Here is a 22,083-nt window from a genome sequence, read left to right on the forward strand (position 1 = left end):
AGCTTCCAGGTTCTTCTTAAACTGAGAGTCGTTCCTCAGTAAGAGAGGATCAGTTCTGCTGCTCCTGTGATCTTCAAGAAGAACTTTACTTGTGAGACCCTTAACAGACGGACTCTCATCCACCACGTCCATGTCCAGGACAAGTCAGCGCAGGTTGGAGGACGAAAGCTCGGTCACCCACATGGGAATCAATGACGGATGTTTATCCACAGGTGTGCAAATGAAATCAATAGTCGTCTATAACCAGTAAAAGCGCATTACTTGTTTACAGACTCCATACATCGTGACAATGGCAGACACTAGAGTTGTGACGTTCGCGAACGAACCGATTCTTTTGAACGGCTCATAAACATGAACGATGGGAGCCGAGTCGCGGCGGGAGGCGAGCCGTTCTTTCTGTCGTTCTTTTTTTCCTATGCGTGTTTCACACAGATGCACACAAAGGCTGAGTTTACACTTGGCATTAACATGCGATCACCATGATCCGATCAAGCAGATCGGATCATTAGCCAATCAGGACACCATGCGTTTACATTTGTCATATTAAGCAGCCTCTGTATCTGGATAACCGATCGGATTTCTGTTTTTGCATAATATTTAAATTAGGTCTGTAGCACGACACCAATAAGAAAGATAATACAAATTAAGCAATGTCCCAATTGCTTTCACTCACTCACTTTACTTTCCTGTGCAATCTCCATCCTTAAATCAAATTACGTTTTTTGAATGAAGGAATATTTCCAGAGTTGATCATACAAAAATAACCAGTCACATCATGATCATCGGGTGATGTCCTATTTGCAAAGTTTACAGTAGTAATAGTAGTAATAGTGGACTGTATGTAGACATTTCCATTTTATTTATTCTAATTTGATCTACAGTAGTAGCCTATATATTTAAAACTTTAAATAGTTTTGGTTTTTTATCTAAACGTTCTTGTGTGGAAGTGTTTGTAGTAAAAGCTGTTTTGCACAGAAATTCATTGCAGCCGGCTTTGTTTTTTATGTTTATTTGTGAGTAGGTATTGTATGAATAACATAAGTCGCTTTACACATACACACTAAAGGTAAATCCAAAATAGTGATGTCACTTTCTAAGCAGAGGGATGTTGTGCAACCCTATGGAATATACTCCACACATGACAAATGAGGTAATAATCAATATTTCAGAATAATTCAAACTCAGATATTGGTGTGTGATATCTGAGTTCTCTAACGTAGAGTTCTCTCGTACTGCGTCGAAGAACGCTACGGGAAAGATATTTCTTTGTCGAGATTGAAGCCAAAAATTAATCCTTAATTTTGTAATATTGTAAAACGCTTTTCTGAAGCATACAACCTAGGCGGAGCAATACAGCTCACCCATTGGCTGCTCTGCCAGAAAAGCACAGCCTATGCGAGGCCAGGACGCTGACCAATGAGGGCGCTTCGCGCCCTTCTGCGTCACCTCCCGCCCAAACAGGCGTGGCCTAGGCCTATAAATACGAGCATAGCTGTCTAACACGCCGATTTTCTTAAATTCAACGAAGCTGCACGCATCGCTGGATTGATTCGAGCCGCCACAGCCGTTTGGATACAAGCACCTCAGCAGGACGAGCCCTTACCTGAAGCCGCTGGTCATCGCCGCCTTCAGCCGCCGTTCCCTGCTGCGCTTCTCCGGCGTGGATATATCCTTTCAGTTTTGTGTGTGTTTTGTGTGTGTGTTCGCCTACCGCGTCACACGCTTTTTCCTCACAAAAGAGCACGAGTGTCTTTCTAAAGATGTCTCGCTTTTCCTGCGGCTCCTGCCGAGCCGCGCTCATCGACGGGGACCACCACGAATTATGTGTTTCCTGCTTGGGCGAGGAACATGCAGCTATCGCTCTCGGTGATGGCGGCTGCCATCACTGCGACATGATGCCAATCGCGACTCTGCGGACTCGCCTGGCATCTTTCGCTGAAGCTGCTCAACCGCCCCCTGTAGCGCCGCGCCGTAAAAAGCGCCGTGCTCAGCGGGTCCCGGAACCTCCCTCCACGAGGAGCTCGCCGCCGCCGCCGCTAGCTCCTCTCAACGTTTCGCTTGAGTCGCTCACCGACGGACAACAGCCGCAGCCCGCCACTTTGTCCGTTATGGAAGACGACCAGCAAGCTGTATCAGAGGGAGATGATGATTGCTGTTCGCTTCTCGCTTCGGAGAGCGAGGGTTGGGCGAGCTCCGTGGACCTCCCCTCCCCCGCTGTTCGAGAGCGCAGAGGAGGGAAGATCAGCATCGAGGCAGAACTGATGCGTCTGCTCACACAGGCCGTGTCGAGCCTCGGCCTCGATTGGTCGACGCCCGAACAACCTGCACTCAACCGGCTGGATGGACGCTTCCTCTCTGGAGACCGCGCTGCGCCCCCCTCCAGACACGCACCGTTTCTTCCTGAGCTTCACGAAGAGGTAGCGAAATCGTGGAAGGCGCCATTTTCAGCCAGAGTACGTACTTCTGCCTCGCCAGCATTCTCCGTAGTGGACGGTGCTCGAGACAGAGGCTACCACGCTCTCCCTCCGGTCGAGGAGGCGGTAGCGACTCACCTTTGCCCACCCTCTGCTGGACGGCGGGCTAAGGGAGTCCTACCATCCAAAGCTTGCCGCACGTCGTCAGCTCTGAACGGTCGCGTGTATTCCGCCGCCGGACAAGCTGCATCGGCACTGCACACCATGGCGGTGCTCCAAATCCACCAGGCCAACCTCCTCTGCAAGCTAGACGAGGAAGGCCCGGGCGCGATCAGTGTTCCGGACTTGCGTAGCGCCACGGACCTAGCTCTTCGCGCTACAAAGTCCGCCGCACACGCCATCGGCAGGATTATGGCCACAGCTACTGTTTCCGAGAGACATTTATGGCTGACTCTCTCTGAAATGGCGGAATCCGAGCGCTCTGCGTTTCTCGACGCCCCCATTTCACCGGCTGGCCTCTTCGGATCCTCCGTGAAGGACTTCGCGGACCGATTCGCCGAGGTACAGAAAACTTCGCAGGCCATGAGACATTTCCTGCCAAAGCGCTCCAGTTCCGCAACAGGCCGCCCTAAACAGCCGCCTGCCCGAACTCAGCAGCACCCCGCGCCCGCCGCACCGGCCCAGCAGCAACAGGCCCGAGAGAGACCACGGTCTCGCTCCGCCGGACGCCGCCCGCCACCGCGTGGTCCTCGGCCCAAGATTTCAATCAAGCCCGAGGCCTCGGCGCCATCCTAGCCCTGCTAGGAAAAAGACGGTGTTCGGGTCCCGCTGCGGCCGGACTTCCACCAAAGATTCCCGCTTGTACAGCCCTAAGTTCCGCGTTTGTACCAGTGTACTCAGCAGCCAACAAACCGGCCGTAAAGCCCGTTTGCCTGCACACAAACGCCGTTTTCACGGCGACCCAGATAAATCTAAAAAAGAGTTTAATTTCTGGTGTTCCGGCCAAGGCCGATGGTGTAATGTGTGTAACTGCAATGCCCACCCAGTGCCCATTCATTCACACAAGCACAGCCCCGTTCAACACAGGGTTTGCACACATAAAATCGGCTCACACCGATTGTGCTTTACGTGTAGTGAGCGTGCCCACTGTCCAGTGCCCACAACCACTACACACTGCACGTTCCGCGGTTTCTGTAAAAACGAAACTAACGAACGGTCAGTCAGTACACAAACACAGTGTCCCCGGTGTTATAAATGTGCCCGCCACCAAGCGCCCACGTTTATTCACAAACATAACGAGCCCCGTAGGGCTCGCCCCGCGTGCTCTCTCTCAACTCAGAGAGTCGAGCGCGCGCGGGACGCATACTGTGTTAAACATGTCCCCCGCCTCAGACGCCACGGCGTCCATGTCACAGCACATGGTTGCTCTCGTGTCGCCGCCATTTCGCGACCAGAGCCCAGATTACATTCAACCCCTAGTCACACGTGCAGATGCATGGGAAGGACTACCCGGGGTTTCAGAATGGGTGCTAGAGACTATAAAAAGAGGCTATTCGCTACAGTTTTATCGACGCCCTCCCCGTTTCACGGGAAAAGTCGAAACCACGGTAAAAACAGAAGTAGCACATCTACTTCGAGCCGAAATAGCGAAGCTATTGAGCAAAGGGGCCATAGAGCCTTTATCTCAAGCTCAGAGCGAAGGGGGCCTGTACAGCAGATATTTCCTGGTACCGAAGAAAGACGGGGGTCTCAGACCCATTTTAGATCTAAGGCGTCTGAACAAAACGCTTGCAAAGCGGAAGTTCAGAATGCTCACGACCAGAAGTATCCTCGCGCAAATTCGCCGAGGAGACTGGTTTATGGCAATAGATCTGAAAGACGCGTATTTTCACATACAAATTGCGTCACGTCACAGGCGATTTTTGAGATTCGCCTTCGAGGGCCGGGCATATCAGTACACAGTCCTGCCATTCGGCCTATCCCTAGCACCTCGTACATTTACAGTGTGCATGGACGCGGCGCTGGCACCCCTGAGACTCCGGGGCGTTCGAATTCTGAACTATTTGGACGATTGGCTAATTCTGGCTCAATCGCCGTCAGAACTCGCTCACCACAAGACACTAATACTCGATCACCTCGAGTGCTTAGGTCTGAGAGTCAATTGGGAGAAAAGTTCACTGTTTCCCAGTCAAAGGATCTCCTTTTTAGGACTGGATCTGAACTCACTGTCTATGACAGCACAGCTGTCATCACAGCGCAGGCGAAATACCCTGCAAATGGCGAAATCCTTCCTCAGCGGCCACATAGTGCCACTCAGGAGATTTCAGAAAATGCTGGGCCTCATGGCCTCAGCCTCAACAGTGCTGCAGTTGGGCCTGCTGCGCATGCGCCCACTACAGTTCTGGTTGAGAGCGCGCGTACCGCGCCGAGCATGGCTACACGGTCGTTATCGCCTCAAGGTCACTCAGGAATGCATTTCAGCCCTGACACCATGGAGAGCGTCAGACTGGTACCGGTCAGGTGTAAGCCTGGGGACTTCCTCGAGCCTGAAGGTGGTGTCCACGGACGCGTCCACCTCAGGCTGGGGAGCACTGCTCGACGGCAATCCGCTCTTTGGCCAGTGGTCAGAGCGAGCCGAACTACCGCACATAAACTGCCTGGAAATGATGGCAGTGGACTTTGCGCTGAGGCGCTTCTGTCCCCGGATAAAAGGACACCACGTCCTGGTCCGCTCGGACAACATGTCGGTAGTAGCCTACATAAACCGCCAGGGTGGCGTGAGATCCCGGAACCTATTCAGGTTAGCGGAACGCATACTGGTGTGGGCCCAGCACAACCTGCGCTCGTTAAGAGCAATGCACGTGCCAGGCCACTTGAACGTAGGCCCGGACAGACTCTCACGGAACAACGTTCCCACGGGAGAGTGGTCCCTACACACACAGACAGTGCGTCTGCTGTGGAAAACGTTCGGCAGAGCGGAAATAGACCTGTTTGCAAACCAGGAAAACGCTCATTGCCCAGAATTCTTTTCGAAGAGCGCGAACGCGCTGGCCAGAGTCTGGCCCCGCCGCCCGCTCTATGCTTTTCCTCCTGTCTCACTCCTGCCTCAAGTGCTGGAGCGGATCAAGGAGAGCGGATGCTCAGTACTGCTAGTTGCTCCATTCTGGACGAATCAGACCTGGTTCCCAGCTTTGATGCGACTGAAAAGTACTGCCCCGTGGCCGATTCCAGTGAGGAGAGACCTCCTCTCACAGGCCAAGGGCTCGATTCTGCATCCTCACCCCGAGCTTTGGTCCCTACACGTATGGGCCATAAACGGGTACCCGCTAACCTCCCAAGAGGAGTGTTAGACACGATCGAACAAGCTAGGGCTCCGTCTACTAGACGGCTCTACGCTTCCAAATGGTCGGTGTTCTCTGGATGGTGTTCAGATCAAGGTCTGTCACCACTTCAGTGTGGAGAACCGGAGATTCTCTCCTTCTTGCAAGAGCTATTGGATAAGGGAAGAACCCCATCCACGCTCAAAGTCTATGTGGCTGCCATATCAGCGTTCGTTAATCCAACGCTTGGCCGTTCACTAGGCAGGAACGACCTGGTGGTCCGCTTCCTGAGAGGCGCCAGGAGGTTAAACCCTCCAAGGCCTCCTTCAGTCCCCGTTTGGGACCTTTCTACAGTGTTGAACGCTATGAAAGGGGCCCCTTTCGAGCCTATTCACTCAGTTGACATGAAACACCTGTCTCTCAAGACCGTGTTTCTTTTGGCTCTCGCTTCAGTGAAGCGTGTGGGAGACTTGCAAGCGCTCTCAGTGAGAGCTTCTTGTATGGAGTTCGGGCCAAACGACTCTATAGTCGTATTGAAGCCGAAGCATGGGTACGTGCCTAAGTCCCTCAACACACCGTTCAGGGCTCAGGTCATCTCCCTGTCGGCCCTGCCGGCCTCAGAGGACGGAAATAGCTCCCTTTGCCCGGTCAGGGCATTAAGAGCTTACGTGTCCCGCTCCGCTGTTTTTCGACAGACGGAGCAGCTCTTCGTTTCGTTCAGCGGGCGCTCCAAGGGACGAGCCGCAACGAAACAGAGTCTGTCTCGATGGGTAGTGGACGCCATTGCGCTAGCCTACGCATCTAGAGGCTTGGAATGCCCTTTGGGCATCAGAGCACATTCCACGAGAGGCATGGCCTCTTCATGGGCTTGGTATAGCGGAATCTCGTTACATGATATCTGTATGGCGGCAGGCTGGGCCTCCCCGTCTACATTTATTAGGTTCTATAACCTAGAGGTTCCTGCGTTGCAGGCTAAACTGCTCTCGGTCTAGAAGACTATGTATAAGTGTTCCTGCCCCGCACTGCGGCCCAGGTCACTTCAATGGTAATATGTACAAGTGCTCCTGCCCCGCGCTGCGGCCCAGGTCACTTCAATGTCTAATATGTATAAGTGTTCCTGCCCCGCGCTGCGGCCCAGGTCACTTCAATGTTTAAGCATCACTCACTGACAATGTGTCCCATGAGCATGCTATTACCCTTCATATATATCTATATTTACATATATATGCTATTATGCCTTAAGAGGCACTACTATAAGGGATGATGCTATTTTAGCCGCTCTCCCTATACTTCTTGGGGTAGGCGCTTGTATACCAGGGCGCGCGCGCCCTTAGGTGTCTGTGTCGATCCAAGAACACGCACGGCGTTTTGCATAGGGTTCCCGTAGCGTTCTTCGACGCAGTACGAGAGAACTCTACGTAAGAGAACGTACTCGGTTACTAACGTAACCTCGGTTCTCTCTAGGAGAGGGAACGAGTACTGCGTCTCATGCCGTGCGTGTCCACGCTGCGTCGCTTCATTGACGAAAATCGGCGTGTTAGACAGCTATGCTCGTATTTATAGGCCTAGGCCACGCCTGTTTGGGCGGGAGGTGACGCAGAAGGGCGCGAAGCGCCCTCATTGGTCAGCGTCCTGGCCTCGCATAGGCTGTGCTTTTCTGGCAGAGCAGCCAATGGGTGAGCTGTATTGCTCCGCCTAGGTTGTATGCTTCAGAAAAGCGTTTTACAATATTACAAAATTAAGGATTAATTTTTGGCTTCAATCTCGACAAAGAAATATCTTTCCCGTAGCGTTCTTCGACGCAGTACTCGTTCCCTCTCCTAGAGAGAACCGAGGTTACGTTAGTAACCGAGTACGTTTTAATTATTTGACTACAAATCTCACCTCATCATTCCTCCCAGTGATTATTTCCAGGATAAACTGAGATGCCCCCAAGCTGGCTTCTTAAAACTGACTAAATATTTAAAAAGAGCCAAAAGAGCCGTTCTTTTGAACGGCTCTTTGAAAGGAACGGATCGCCAAGATCCGGATCCCCTCAAAGAGCCATAAATCCCATCTCTAGCAGACACGTGAGTCAACATAGGTGCGGAGTTGAAAAAGGTGTGTCACGTGACTTGAGTGGGCTGTACCTAGAGATCACTGATAACACGAGCTACTATAAAAACCTGATCCAGAGTAGGCATCGTGACATGAAGTAGGTACTTTATAATAACCATGTCATAGGCCTTATATGTCTCCATTTTGCAGTATATGTTTTGTATGACAGATCATTAGCGATGAAGATTTAAATGAAAAAGATAATAAATAAAACATTAAATGTTTAATATTTAATAAAGGGGTGAATGCGGATCGGTCTGGTGTTATTAAGCAGAATAGCCTAACTGTTACTTGAATCGCGCGCGCGTCACTTTACAAGCATTATTTATTTACGGTGTGAAACGTAAAATATGCGAATTCTACATAATTTCTGTCTGTATTCGACTTGAAAACAAATATATAAATGACAATGCGTTTATTAATCAATCAGAGAAGGGAATAAATGGTCGCTTTGTGCCCTATATGCACAGCAAAAAGCAAGATTATAGCGTTTCTCGGAGCGTGACCATAGAATAGGCCTACGACAGTGCTGTGAATTGTGACATCACAGAGATGCGTGAAGGCAAATGCAACTCTCATTTTGCTCAAACTGCAGCTAAATCACGATAGCGATGGGTCAACGTAGCTCTTGTTGCAAAAAGGCCGAAAAAGACTTTTACCAGTTTGGTAAAATTTCACCGCCGAAATCTTTTACCAGTTTGGTGGAAGCCCACCCACATCCAGTTGGTGTTGGAGGAGATAATGCGAATGGGGGAAAGAAGAAAACGAGGAAGGAGGACACCTCTAAAAAGAAAAAGAGGTTCAGGTTGTGGAGGTGGACCTTTTGTTGGAGAGCTGGTCAAAAATACAACAGAAAGACCAGCACAACTCAGTGTGAGGAAAAGGCTCAAGACACTGAGGCAGTGGCAGTAACGTTTCCACCTGGAAGAATTCCTGATGGTAAGTGACATGACCACGATTTTAGATAATGTAAAAGGCTCCAAAATGTAAAATAATAATGAACTGATTATATGCATTGCTGAGTATGCAATTAATTCTTCATATTATTTTATTTTAATTGACATCTTTCCTCTTTTTAGTTCAGAGTTTTCTACAGCAAGTTATCTGTAGTGTAGAGAATCAAAATCATCAGGAACCTTCAACCAGTGATCCTGAAATCCTTCAAGCAGCGGAAGAACACCTTGATGTTCACCCTGATGCTGATGTCCTCCAATCTCTAGTATGCTGCTACAATGTCGCTCAGACTTCAGTCGACACTGCATCAAACTGGAGTGCTGACATCGCCCAGACTCCAGTCCTTCACACCGTGTCCAGCTGGAGCATCGATGTCGGCCTGATCTCCACTGCATCGAACTGTTGTGATGATGTCGCCCAGACTCTAGTTCGAACCACGTCTGACTGGAGCTTTGATGCCTACCTGACTCCAGCATGCACCACGTCAGACTGTAGCATTGACGTCACCAAGACTCCAGCACGAACAGCGTCAGACTGGAGCACGGCCGTCTCCCAGACTTCAGCACGAACAGCGTCAGACTGGAGCACTAACATCACCCAGACTCCAGTACGCACGGTGTCAGACTGGTGTACTGACGTCACCCAGACTCTAGCACGCACAGCGTCAGACTGGAGCTTTGATTCCTACCTGACTCCAGCATGCACCACGTCAGACTGTAGCATTGACGTCACCAAGACTCCAGCACGAACAGCGTCAGACTGGAGCACGTGCGTCTCCCAGACTCCAGCACGAGCAGCGTCAGACTGGAGCATGGGCGTCTCCCAGACTTCAGCACGAACAGCGTCAGACTGGAGCACTAACATCACCCAGACTCCAGTACGCACGGTGTCAGACTGGTGTACTGACGTCACCCAGACTCTAGCACGCACAGCGTCAGACTGGAGCTTTGATTCCTACCTGACTCCAGCATGCACCACGTCAGACTGTAGTATTGACGTCACCAAGACTCCAGCACGAACAGTGTCAGACTGGAGCACGGGCGTCTCCCAGACTCCAGCACGAACAGCGTCAGACTGGACCACTAACGTCACCCAGACTCCAGTACGCACGGTGTCAGACTGGTGTACTGACGTCACCCAGACTCTAGCACGCACAGCTTCAGACTGGAGCATCGATGCCGGCCTGACTCCAGAACGAACAGCATCAGACTGGAGCATTGATGCCGGCCTGACTCCAGCACGCACCACGTCAGACTGGAGTGCTGACATCCCCCAGACTCCAGTCCGTCGCACCCCTTCTGACTGGAGCATCGATGCCACCCAGACTCAAATACACACCACTTTTGATTGGAACGCCAATGTCACCCAGACTCCAGTACACACTGCTTCTGATTGGAACGCCAATATCACCCAGACTCCAGTACACACTGCTTCTGATTGGAACGGCAATACCCAGACTCCAGTACGCACCGCGTCAGACTGGAGCATCGGTGTTGGCCAAACACTAATTAGTCCCACGGAGGGTCTTGTTTCATCTCTGACAAGACAACTGGAGAATAATGAAAAGAAAACTGTGGGTAAGTTTACTATAGAACACACACAAACACACACACTTTTGATACTAGATCAATCAAATTTAATATATCACTTGTTAATTATTTGTAAAAATAAAAATAAAACAAATATGCTGTTTAAAATTGTTTTCTGATGATGTAAAGCGTCACACTGCAGGACACTGCAGCCAGTGCATGATATTTCATGAAAAACTAATCTTATTTAATAGTCATCAATTCCCGCCACTATGTGATCGGCGACAAGCTGGGTGAAGGCACCTTTGGAGCTGTCTATGAGGGAAGTCGACTGCTGGATGGCTTTAAGGTTCCTTTTTTACTTACAATATCTAGCTAGCAGATTGATCATCTGGATTTGATTAATATTACCTGTAGATTTATATTAATTGTTAATCATTTTTCAACAAATCTCGGTTTATTGTTTTGTTTATTAGGTGGCACTGAAAATTGTCGCAAAGACTGAGGATTTGGAATACATCAGTATTGTAAGTAGGCTGTGCTCTCTGTTTTTCTCTGCTGTCTTTTCAATTTAAAACATATAGCTGATTTATTTATTTTTTCAATAGACAAATGTGGGCCCTAATTAGGAAAACCACATCATCTAACCAAAATAAAAAATGTATTTCCTCTAGCCATGTCATTCCAAGCCCCTCCCACTAGAGGTTGCACTGCTCATCCTTGCCAACAGAGGCCCCAGTGTTCCAGAAATAATCCAGCTACTGGACTGGCAGGACCAGCACGACTATTATATTATGGTGCTGGAACGCCCCTCACCCTGCGAGGACCTGTTTGGTTTCACGGAACACCACGGAGGCAGCATTGATGAAGGTTTAGCTTGTGTCGTCATGCGGCAGGCAACACGTGCTGCCTACATGTGTTGCCTCCGTGGCGTTTTACACCGCGATATCAAACTTGAAAATCTGTTGATCAATAAGAAGACCCATGAAGTCAAGCTAATTGACTTTGGGTGTGGCGACCTCCTTAAGAAATCAGCCTACAAGATATTCAATGGTATGTATTATCCCTCAAGCTATAAAATGGGAACCACTGTTGGGAATCATATACATATCATCAAATGCGAATGGATGCCTAAAAAAAAATCTGTGGTAATGCAAATCTCTTTCCTCCAGGCACTGATCAATACTGCCCCCCGGAGTATGAGGAGAAGGGCGAGTACAATGGGAAGCCAGCGACTGTCTGGTCCCTTGGTGTTCTACTGTTTGCATTAGTGTGTGGGGACTATCCCAACACTGACGACCTGCGCATGATTAATTCAAACAACTACTCCAAAGCTGGCTTGTCAGAAGGTGAACTCTTAATCTCAATGAAGAAAGCAAATTGTAATTGTAAATCATACAAAACAAAAATTCATGACAGGAAAGAAACAGCTAGTGAGATACTTAAGAATAACATGAAGAATAACATTAGCTAAAGAGCAGGATTGAAGATCTAGATAATAATCAATATTTCTTCCATCATTCTTCACAGAATGTTGCCATTTGATTAGTTATTGTCTCCAGCGAGAGCCAGAGCAGCGACTTCGATTAACCGAGATTGTTCTCCATGACTGGTTCAAGGTACTGTACTAAGCTTACATTTGTTTTTTAAAGAGTTTGAAAGTCTTTTTTTTTTTTTTTTTGACTATTAGACTACGTACATTAGCTTAGAAAAATTTATTGATTCTTGAAGAATTTTACTGATTCTCTTCTGAAAATCTGTTTACTGTTTTTATTTTAGGTCACAGATGTGGATAAACCTGAAAACAGTATAAAGAAAAGGACAGGAACCCCTGGAGTGGCTCTTCAGTCGTGAGCTCCTGCCTCGGCCCCCCGACCCCAACCCCAGCCCAGAGCTCCCTATCATGGCCACCCCAGAGGATCTTGTCAAGTCAACAAGCAAGGCGTCTTCCCCCCAAAGCATAGATCTCTATCTTGGGCTTCCTGGGAATTAGAGGTTTGTGTCACTGGCTCACTGGTGCTCATAGCTCCCTCTTGTGGCTACCATTGAGCTCCCTGTCTCAGGCCACCACAGTCCCACCCTTGTAGAGCTCCCTGCATAGTCCCATAGGTCACTGACCCTGCCCATTGGTTCATTTAGCAAACTTAACAAGAGTCCTTCTCTGTCCTATCACTGCCATCTTCAAAGGGGTGCCCAAAGATGACTCAGTTATCTCCCTGTCTTCAGCTGCCCTGGGCCAGCCCTGGTCCCAGGGCATATGTTTGCCCAATAGATTCCAGCCCCTGACCCAGTGCTGGAGACCACTTTAGGTCAATTTTTTTGTGCCCTGTTATCTTGGGCTTCCTGTGTATCAGAGGTCCGAATCACTGGTGCCCATAGCTCCCTTTTATGGCTACCCTAGAGTAAACTGTTATGGTCCTAACAAAAGTCGGTATCCAAAGCTGGCTCCTTGTCTTGGTCTGTCTATGTATGTGTCCCTAAGTTTCCACCCAAGATGTCATGTAATGGCCACCTGTTGTTATGGCCATATGTTCATGGCATGGCACAAGGGTTGCCAATACCACTGGCAGATTGGTCCCCAAGTACTTGTTCCTGCCACTCAGATTTCAGAGCTGCCTTTCAAAGCTGCTGCTGAAGTTAGTGTAATGATCCTAGTCAAAGCCAGCATCCATGGATGGATTAGTTCTAGAGCTCCTTTTTTCAGTCTGCCCTATTTCTGAGATTCTTGCCCAGTGATGCTCCTTTTTCTACAACCCCATAGGTTCCTGTTATGGACCTAGCCAAAGCCATGCTCATGGTATCCTCAATCCCAGAGCTTCCTGTCTCTGGTTGTCTCAGACCACCCTAGTCAAAGTGGTTCCTGCCACTCAGATGTTAGTGTCAGAACAGCCTCATACTTTCCTGTCACTGCCACCTAAGCTCTGTTATCCTAAATCACCAGTCCCACCTTTGCAGAGCACCCTGCATAGTCCCATAGGTCACTGTCACTGCCCATAGGTTCCTTTCATGGACTCAAGAGCCCAAGGCCTTCCCTGTCCAATCATTGCCATCTTCTAAGCCAGTGCCCAAAGATGCCTCAGTCAGATGCCCTGCCTTCAGCTGCCATTGGCCAGCCTTGATCTCCATTCGAAATAAACAATAAACATAATATTCATGATATAAACTGACCTTGTTCATGGTGACAGTATTATTGGTAATCTACTGAATGTAAGGATTAGTTTAGGTAAGTCTTACTTAAGGTAAGTCCAAGTTTAATGAGGCTTTTTATTGACACAATACACACATGCAGAGAAAGTCAACAAAACAAACCTTCAGGGTTAGGCTCTGATTATTTTTGTGTACAACCTGCATTTTTTTTATTTTATCACATTGTAAAATTATTCCAAAGCCAGTCCCACTCTGGATATGCATATTAGCTCAAACGAGATACAGTTCTAGTTTTAAATAATTGAGAAATGATGCAATCAAACTGAGTAATAATTAAGTAACTATAATTTGTGTAAATAAGTGTAATTCTTTTTTTGTAATAGGTTTTTTAACCTCTAGTGTTGCATACGCAAATCATAGGCAAAAGGTGGTTGTCATTTTAGTAATGTATTAAGCAGTAAATATTGATCAATTGCATTTCATATTTTGGCTTTGATCATCATGCGTGTGAATCTTCTTGTTTGCAGTCTTTAGTGACAATCTGGTGGAGAGTGACACCAGAAATTAGGTCATTTTGGGTAAATATCAGAATTCCACCCAATTCCATTTAAAGTACATTTCTTAAAAATGTCTGTCCTAGAAAACTTTTCTGTTTTATTTGCAATCTCTGGACTACTACGCACCCTAAAATTACCAAAATTATGTCATTGTACACATAAATAGCATTTTCGATGTATTTTTGAAAGCATTAATTATGTAACTGATCACTATTTCTTTTTAAAAATGTCACTATTTTTTTACTTTTTGCATTTCACTGAAATATTTATATGGTGAATATTTACCAGCAGGCGCAATGATATTACAAACTTAGTGCCGGTCACGTTGGAAATTAGCGAGCTGGGGACTATTTTCAGGCGCTGAATATAATGGTACAGCAGCAAAGTTCCCTGATTATTACGCTGGAATGAGAGTATAGTTCCTAGTCATATTGGCCTAGAAAATCACAACTTTTCATTTTTTGTTGGTCTTAGTACACGATGTAACTACAGAAGAGTCAACTTTTAAATAGGAAAAATATCGAAACTCTTTGGTCTTTTTTTTTTTAGAGAGATGCTAACGGTCTAATCAGATTCAATTATCTATGCTAAGCTATGCTAAAAGTGCTACCGCCAGATCCAGAGATCAGCTGAATGGATTCGAAACCGGTAAAACTCAACTGTTTAAAGGAGAACTCCGGCGCAAAATGAACCTTTGGTCTAATTACACATTGTTACCTAGTCAACCGTTATCTGAGATTTGTTTTCATGATTATCGTATGTAAATAGTTTTATCTCTAAAAACAGTTTAGCCTATAACGCTAGTATAACGCTAGTATATAGGGCATTGAGTAATGACAAATAAAAATCGCTTGTTAATACCACTAACAAGGCTCAAAATAGCCCCACACTAACACGGTAGCATAATGAGGGTCCCTACATGCAAACCGAAGCATTGAGAACTTTGACAGTGTCTAGACAGTTTAATAAGAAGATATTTTATACATACAGTCAACTTCGCGAATACAAGCAGAAGCCATCTTTGAAAAACAGTCTCTATCTAAAAGGTAGGGACCCTCATTATGCTACCGTGTTAGTGTGGGGCTATTTTGAGCTTTGTTAGTGGTATTAACAAGCGATTTTTATTTGTCATTACTCAATGCCCTATACACAGGTTTCTTGTATACAAACAATACCGGATGCGCGCGCATCCAAGAGGCAAGACCGCTATTATGTTATGCCGAGTTCTGTAAAAGAACATTGTAATTAACGTAGATTTCGCATTGTTTGTAAATTCTTGTTGACTCAATAATAAACTGCAATTTCAGAGTTGAATCTGTTTGCTTGTGTTTCATTTGCATATTAATATAACATTATGTAAAAAGTTAGTTAGTTGACTAGTATGAAATTGTCCAACTAAGTTTGCGAATCATAAAAACATGACATACCCTATGCATTTAGGTTAGTTTACAGCACAACAGCTCCGCGTCATCTCTGCTTCTGCTAGATATAGCCGTAAAGACTGTTGCTTTCTGCCTCTTAGATGCGCGCGCATCTACGTGATGACGTTGCACAGAAACCCATGTATATACTAGCGTTATAGGCTAAACTGTTTTTAGAGATAAAACTATTTACATTCGATAATCATGAAAACAAATCTCAGATATCGGTTGACTAGGTAACAATGTGTAATTAGACCAAAGGTTCATTTTGCGCCGGAGTTCTCCTTTAACTCTAGGGGAGTTGAAAATGAGTGTTCCTTTAACATGAACAATTTGATAAACAAAGTATAATTTGCACGGTTTGAGGTGATATGATAAGCGATCGTTAGATTTAATCAGCACGATTTACTGCTATGCTTTTTTTCCCTTAGTTGGTCAGAACAAATGTTACTTGCTTGTTCAGATTACATTTTCTGGTGAAAATTCTTATGTTGGTCATACTGTACTTCCAAAAAGTAGAATCTGTGATTGCGAATGCCACTATACACACCAGCGCGGTGACTAACAGCCGCACATTCTCCTCAAAACATTGGATTCATCCGCGCTGTGCCGTGCCGAGGCACGTAAAGTTGATAATTCCGCAAATAATTGCAATTGCAAATTTCGAACAGAGATGGCGACAAAGAAGGAAAAACTACGGACTGCAGCTTTAAAAAAATTAAATAAAATACAATTCCACAGGTGAAGTATTTCAACAAAACACTGCTCAGCTACTCCAAGGCATTCCTTCTGAAAGCACTTTTATTGGTTGTCACTAACTGTCTGACACTTAAAGGGTCCTCAAACAACATTTAACATAACACATCAGCAATAACAATAATCTGTGAAATAAAATGCATTTCATAATCCATATAATAGGTTATTAAAACAAATGAAACGGATGCAATGCAGTCTGTGTACTGTACATGTATGTTAACTATTACTTCTGTAGTTACCGTCAACAAATAAGTTCAAGCTAGAGTTCAGAACATAACAGTTAAGTGCTGAGGTATAAGATTCTGTCTTCATCTATTTTGAACTAAAAAACACTCAGTTGAAGTAGTCAGTTAAAAGACCTTGACATGATACTTATATAAACAGGGAAGCAATACATTAAAGTCCACAGTCTTGTTAAAACTCACTAATTTTTCACTTGAAAAGTTAGGGATAAAACTAAAAGATTAATCAGTCAGCCAAAAGCACAAATAATAAAAAATAGCTATTCCCCTTATAAGCTGTAAAAAGCAGCTTCTGTCTGTTGGACGAGATTTGTAGTGTGTGTGTGTGTGCTTTATTCCAAAACCAAGTAGTCTTGGGGGAAAAAAAAATACATTTTACTGGCGTTTTATTAAAAACAAGTGGCAGCGTGCTGTTTCTGGTTAGCTGCCAAATGTGAGAAGATTTACAAAAAAGGTGTTTGCTTAGCTAATAATCCATGAAAACATGTCGTGTCAGCTATGTTCAGTTATGTTCTTGTTGTAATTATGTGCGTTTTAAGACACTTATTAACTTTCAGGAGACCTTGGCTCTCTAACTATGATGCTATTTCTTTTGACTGTCAACAGGAGGCGCTGGTTCCTGATTATGTTCACCTGAGTACTGCGCTGCTGCCAAACCCTTTCCAGTTACAAGAGCTCACGGCGACAGCTTTTCTTCAATATACAATGGATATAGTGAGTTTTGTGTAAGTGCAACTTAACACACATCACAGCGCAGGAATGTAGAAACATTCACAAACTGGTGAGCAAGAGAGAAATTTTTGTTGCTTATGTGTTTGTACGTGGTTTCCTTTTGGCTTTCCTGGCGTACAGGAAGTACATGGTGTGTCCCGTGAAAATGAACAGGACGGAGATGATGACAAGGATGCCGAAGTGTTGTGGCTGGGGTGCGGAGATGACCATGAGGAAGTGCAGCAGGTCCATCAGGTAGTTCATAGAACTCTGGACTCCATTCACCACCCCTCGCTCTGATTCACTTATGGTCTCCTGCAAGAGTTGAGTCACTGTCAGGTCGAAGGACCAGAGACCTGTAAAACATCAGACACGTTATATATTACTTAGGGTTACACTTCAAGGTGATATCATTTCAATTATATCTTGTGATAAATAAATATCTGATTATTTATATAAAAATGTGAATATTATCTGGATGGTTTCACAAAAAATGAAATAAATTAGTATCTTGACATAATAGCGGTATATTGACAGTAGTGATGCGCAGTAGTATATGGAGGAGACTGCAGATAATCCACAGGTCGGGTGGGGCAAGTAATAAAAAAATAACTCTATATAATGTATAATAATTCGAATTAACGTCGGATGGGTTGTAACTGTAAGGAAGTAAATTTAAAGCAACCTTCCCAACTCTGCTTATGAAGCATATTAATGCCATATTCTGCATGACAATATTGTACATCCCTTAATCCTATCCAATAACTAAACTTAACAACTACTGTACCATACTAACTATTAATGAGCAGTAATTAGGAGTTTCCTGAGTCTTAAGCAAAAGTCTTAGTTAAAGGTATAGCGGAGGATCTTTCCTAATTTTAGAAAAGACCCGCCCTCTCCAACTTTTTTTAAAAATGCACATGCGCAACACTCTATTTGCTCCCGAGAGCGAACGCCTACTAGCAGTGATTTTAAATGGATTTCTCCAAATAGCATGACAAACTTTACCTGTCTAGTAGAATCTTCGCGACTGCGGCATCAGTGGGAAGCCCAACCTGTGCTTTTAGCGCACGCCAGCGTCTGAACGGCCTTACGTAAACATATCACCAGAATGATTGACACTTAGGTGGACCAATAGTATAGGCTACCCACCCGGAAAAAGAAAATCCTCCGCTATACCTTTAATAGTGTGATCTAATAAATTACCATACTATCTTACTAAATTAACATTTTCAGATGTACCACTTGACATTTTACAACCAGAACTAACCTTGTCATTAATGTTCAAATTATTTGATACTTTAAGCAAGTCACTCATTGACACGCATCCAGAGGTTATCCCTGTTTTATATTTTATTCCTGCATGTTTCTGCATGTTGGTCGGACCACGTGACTTCGCATTTGCAGACAAAAACAATTTTTTTTAACTTAATAAAAACATAATTAATTAATTTAAATGAATGAGTTAAATAAAAGTAATTTAAATACAGGAAATGAATAACACCAAATGAATTTAGAAAAAAAAATATATTTTTTAAAATGTACACTTGTTGAAAAGTTTGGGGTCAGAAAGATTAGAGTATTACAGTTTGCACAAAAATATTTAGCAGCACAACTGTTTTCAACATCGATAATAATCAGAAATGTTTCTTGAGCAGCAAATCATCATATTAGACTGATTTCTGAAGGATCATGTGACACTGAAGACTGGAGTAAAGATGCTGAAAAGTCAGCTTTGCCATCACAGGAATAAATTACATTTTAAAATAATTAAAGGGTAACTCAACCCCTGGTCAGAGACTGACTCCACCCACTGGCAATATTTGAAAAATGCTGGAAAAGTGGGCAGAGCCCAGCGGAGGGGGGGCGTCACCTGACACCCGTCTCTCTGTAGGCAAGGGCGTGGTGAGCTGGTACCTGCTTACGTCACGCAGTACCACAACATCCAATAGGAAGAGAAGGGTATTCCTGCACAACCGGAGGCTGCAGTTTCAGGACCGCAGTTCTAGGACCGCAGTTCCAGGACCCTAGTTTTTTGTGACAGCGCCACCTACCAAAAACACTAATTTAACCACTTTCGCAGGAAAGATCACAGACGGACCCAGATTATTGTTGTTCAAAAAGATCAACCTCTTACTTGATCTGGACACTGGACAAACTGAGCATCATTAGAAAGATTTAAGAATCCACTTCTATATTTGACCACTGTTTATGATAAATCTGGTTTGCAGTGAAATTCATTTCTTAATTTATGCCAGGAGTGCAAAATTATTAACCTGTAACGTTCATTATTTTGAATAGAAATCATCACTCATAAAGCAGTCATTCACGACGTCTTCGGTTTATTTGTGTTCACATACATGCAATATACAGCATCCGCCAGGGCTCTGTCCAATGGTGCGCATATTTGAAGAAATAATTATTTATCTTCACATGTTTGTAAATATATTTCGTCATACAGAATAACATTTCTATTCATTTTCCACTGAATTATGCGATCTTAAGAGCTCGAACAGCGAACTCTGTCTCTCCTCTTCCTAATTTGCATCAGTTATGATCTCAGCGCTCTCTCATTCGCTGTACAGCTGTCAATCATCTCACGTGGTTCAACGTGACCATAATCCTGCCCTTCTGCATTACGCGGTCTCTTCACCTGAAACAAGAAGCTAATAAATGCACGATTTCGAGTATATGTGGTTTGTGTGTAATTTTCGTGCGATTTGTATATCAGTATACATGCTAAGCAAGGTGTAGCCATTAGCTGCATATAAAATGCTAAATATAACATATTTCAACATCTTTTTTTGACTTAAAAACATTTTAAACCGCGACCGGAATATGATACAAATACTCGATGGTGGTTTAAAGTGAGCTTTAAGTAAAGGTGTAATATTAATATTTTAAATTGTGTCATGTAGCTTGATGCTACTTGTTGCTCTAATCCACCTGCTGCAGGAGCTTTTCTATTCCATGATATTATTTGTTCGCTGTCACAAAAAACTAGGGTCCTGGAACTGGGGTCCTGAAACTGCAGCCTCCGGTTGTGCAGGAACCTACTTCTGAATAGGAAAATTCAACTGCAGTAGCCACAGTTCAACCTGAAGAGGGCAGCACTCAGACGTTTTTACACCATATATTGTAGAATTAAAACACTTTATACCCAAATGTCAAAAAATGTACTTGAATCAATGAACAGCATTAATAAAGCCCCAGTCTTACAGTTCATTTACTAAAAAAAAGTTGTTTCAGGGTTTAGTTACCCTGTAAGATTGAAAACAGTTATTAAGTTGGCTTGTGAAAGCCAACATACTGAAATCCTATTTAAACTTATTATTATTATTCTTCTGACTAAAATTTGCAATTCTATCTCCTCCTAGAGCTTTAACTCTACATACTCCAAACTCGGCTCAGACACTCAAACTGTTCTGACTCGGTATGCTATATCTTTTTAGACTGATCGGACTTACGGTTTTCCTATAAATGACGATCAAACTCGGAAAAACTCCCATTGACTTAACATTGCGGAATGTTCAGATTTTCAAACTCCCCAACTGCCAAAAATTCAAATCAAAATCCCTTGAAAGCCTAGACTAAATCAAACTGCCATTCTATACACTATTTGAGCCATTGAGACTCATTTAAACTCATTAAACTCATCTATCTATCCACCTCAAACTATTTTAAACTTCAAACTAATTTAAACTTCAAACTAATTTAAACTTTTTATGAATAAAAACTATAAAAACTCGCTCGTAGGCACAAGGCCGCAGGCCTTGTGCCTCACCTTAGCCCTAACTCCAGGATGCTAATATACACTGAACTCTGAACTCTTAGACTCATGTAAACTCAAACTCATCTATCTATCCACCTCAAACTATTTTAAACTTCAAACTAATTTAAACTTTTTATGAATAAAAACTATAAAAACTCGCTCGTAGGCACAAGGCCGCAGGCCTTGTGCCTCACCTTAGCCCTAACTCCAGGATGCTAATATACACTGAACTCTGAACTCTTAGACTCATGTAAACTTCAAACTACTTTAAACTCATAAACTCATGCATTCACTAAACTCTAAACTCAAAAACTCTTGTGTGTGTGTGTGAGCAAGTTAGTGTGTGTTAGAACACCCTAGCAACACCATAGCAACCACCCATAACACCCTAGAAACTGCCTAAAATACCTTAGAACTCCCTAGCAACACTATAGTAACCACCCATAACACCCTAGCAACCACCCAAAACACCTTAGAACTCCCTAGCAACACCATAGCAACCACCCATAACACCCTAGCAACCACCCAAAATACCTTAGAACTCCCTAGCAACACCATAGCAACCACCCAAAATACCTCGGAACTCCCTAGCAACACCCTAGCAACCACCAAAAATACCTTAGAACTCCCTAGCAACACCCTAGCAACCACCCAAAACACATTAGAACTCCCTAGCAACACCCTAGCAACCACCCAAAATACCTCAGAGCTCCCTAGCAACCACCAAAAACACCTTATAACTCCCTAGCAACCACCCAAAACACATTAGAACTCCCTAGCAACACCCTAGCAACCACCCAAAACACCTTAGAACTCCCTAGCAACACCCTAGCAACCACCCAAAATACCTCAGAACTCCCTAGCAACCACCCAAAACACCTTAGAACTCCCTAGCAACACCCTAGCAACCACCCAAAATACCTCAGAACTCCCTAGCAACCACCCAAAACACCTTAGAACTCCCTAGCAACACCCTAGCAACCACCCAAAATACCTCAGAACTCCCTAGCAACCACCCAAAACACCTTAGAACTCCCTAGCAACACCCTAGCAACCACCCAAAATACCTTAGAACTCCCTAGCAACACCCTAGCAACCACCCAAAATACCTTAGAACTCCCTAGCGACACCCTAGCAACCACCCAAAATACCTCAGAACTCCC

At 44.8% G+C, this 22,083-nt stretch overlaps 3 protein-coding genes across 7 annotated transcripts in view; 1 reads left to right on the forward strand and 2 right to left on the reverse strand.

Annotated features, from left to right (window-relative positions):
* Positions 1-283, reverse strand: part of rapgef5b (Rap guanine nucleotide exchange factor (GEF) 5b) — a 59,236-nt gene extending 58,953 nt beyond the window's left edge. Inside the window, exon 1 of one of the 2 annotated variants that reach the window (XM_079626673.1) lies at positions 1-283. In XM_079626673.1, coding sequence (XP_079482799.1) covers positions 1-132 — 132 coding nt within the window. In that variant the 5' untranslated portion in view covers positions 133-283. The other variant, XM_079626674.1, reaches the window with a different exon arrangement.
* On the forward strand, positions 78-17,163 carry LOC307006059 (uncharacterized protein). Of its 4 annotated transcripts, none has more exons than XM_079626671.1 (10): positions 78-212; positions 8,529-8,770; positions 8,911-10,362; positions 10,569-10,663; positions 10,791-10,841; positions 10,989-11,367; positions 11,487-11,663; positions 11,845-11,933; positions 12,094-12,309; positions 17,044-17,162. In XM_079626671.1, exons 1-9 carry the CDS (start codon positions 199-201, stop codon positions 12,166-12,168), a joined length of 2,574 nt encoding a protein of 857 aa, XP_079482797.1. In that variant the 5' UTR covers positions 78-198; the 3' UTR covers positions 12,169-12,309; positions 17,044-17,162. The 4 variants fall into 4 exon arrangements, with proteins under 4 accessions (XP_079482797.1, XP_079482798.1, XP_079482796.1 ...); XM_079626672.1 differs by lacking the exon at positions 78-212 and adding an exon at positions 7,815-7,928; XM_079626670.1 differs by lacking the exon at positions 78-212 and adding an exon at positions 13,989-14,039 and having other exon boundaries at positions 7,935-8,770; positions 17,044-17,163.
* Positions 17,157-22,083, reverse strand: part of LOC307006061 (ferroportin) — a 21,268-nt gene continuing 16,341 nt past the window's right edge. Inside the window, exon 9 of the mRNA XM_079626675.1 lies at positions 17,157-17,504. Within this exon, the coding sequence (XP_079482801.1) occupies positions 17,245-17,504 (260 nt within the window). The 3' untranslated portion in view covers positions 17,157-17,244. The remainder of the gene's footprint in view (positions 17,505-22,083) is intronic.

This window comes from Phoxinus phoxinus, assembly GCF_949152265.1.
Source record: "Phoxinus phoxinus genome assembly, chromosome: 10".
NCBI lineage: Eukaryota > Metazoa > Chordata > Actinopteri > Cypriniformes > Leuciscidae > Phoxinus > Phoxinus phoxinus.

Coding starts and splice junctions, on each gene's coding strand:
- LOC307006059 (XM_079626670.1), top strand. CDS start 8,443: ATGGGTCAACGTAGCTCTTGTTGCAAAAAGGCCGAAAAAGACTTTTAC. Junction 10,363..10,568: donor TAATGAAAAGAAAACTGTGG/GTAAGTTTACTA, acceptor CTTATTTAATAG/TCATCAATTCCCGCCACTAT. Junction 10,664..10,790: donor GACTGCTGGATGGCTTTAAG/GTTCCTTTTTTA, acceptor TTTGTTTATTAG/GTGGCACTGAAAATTGTCGC.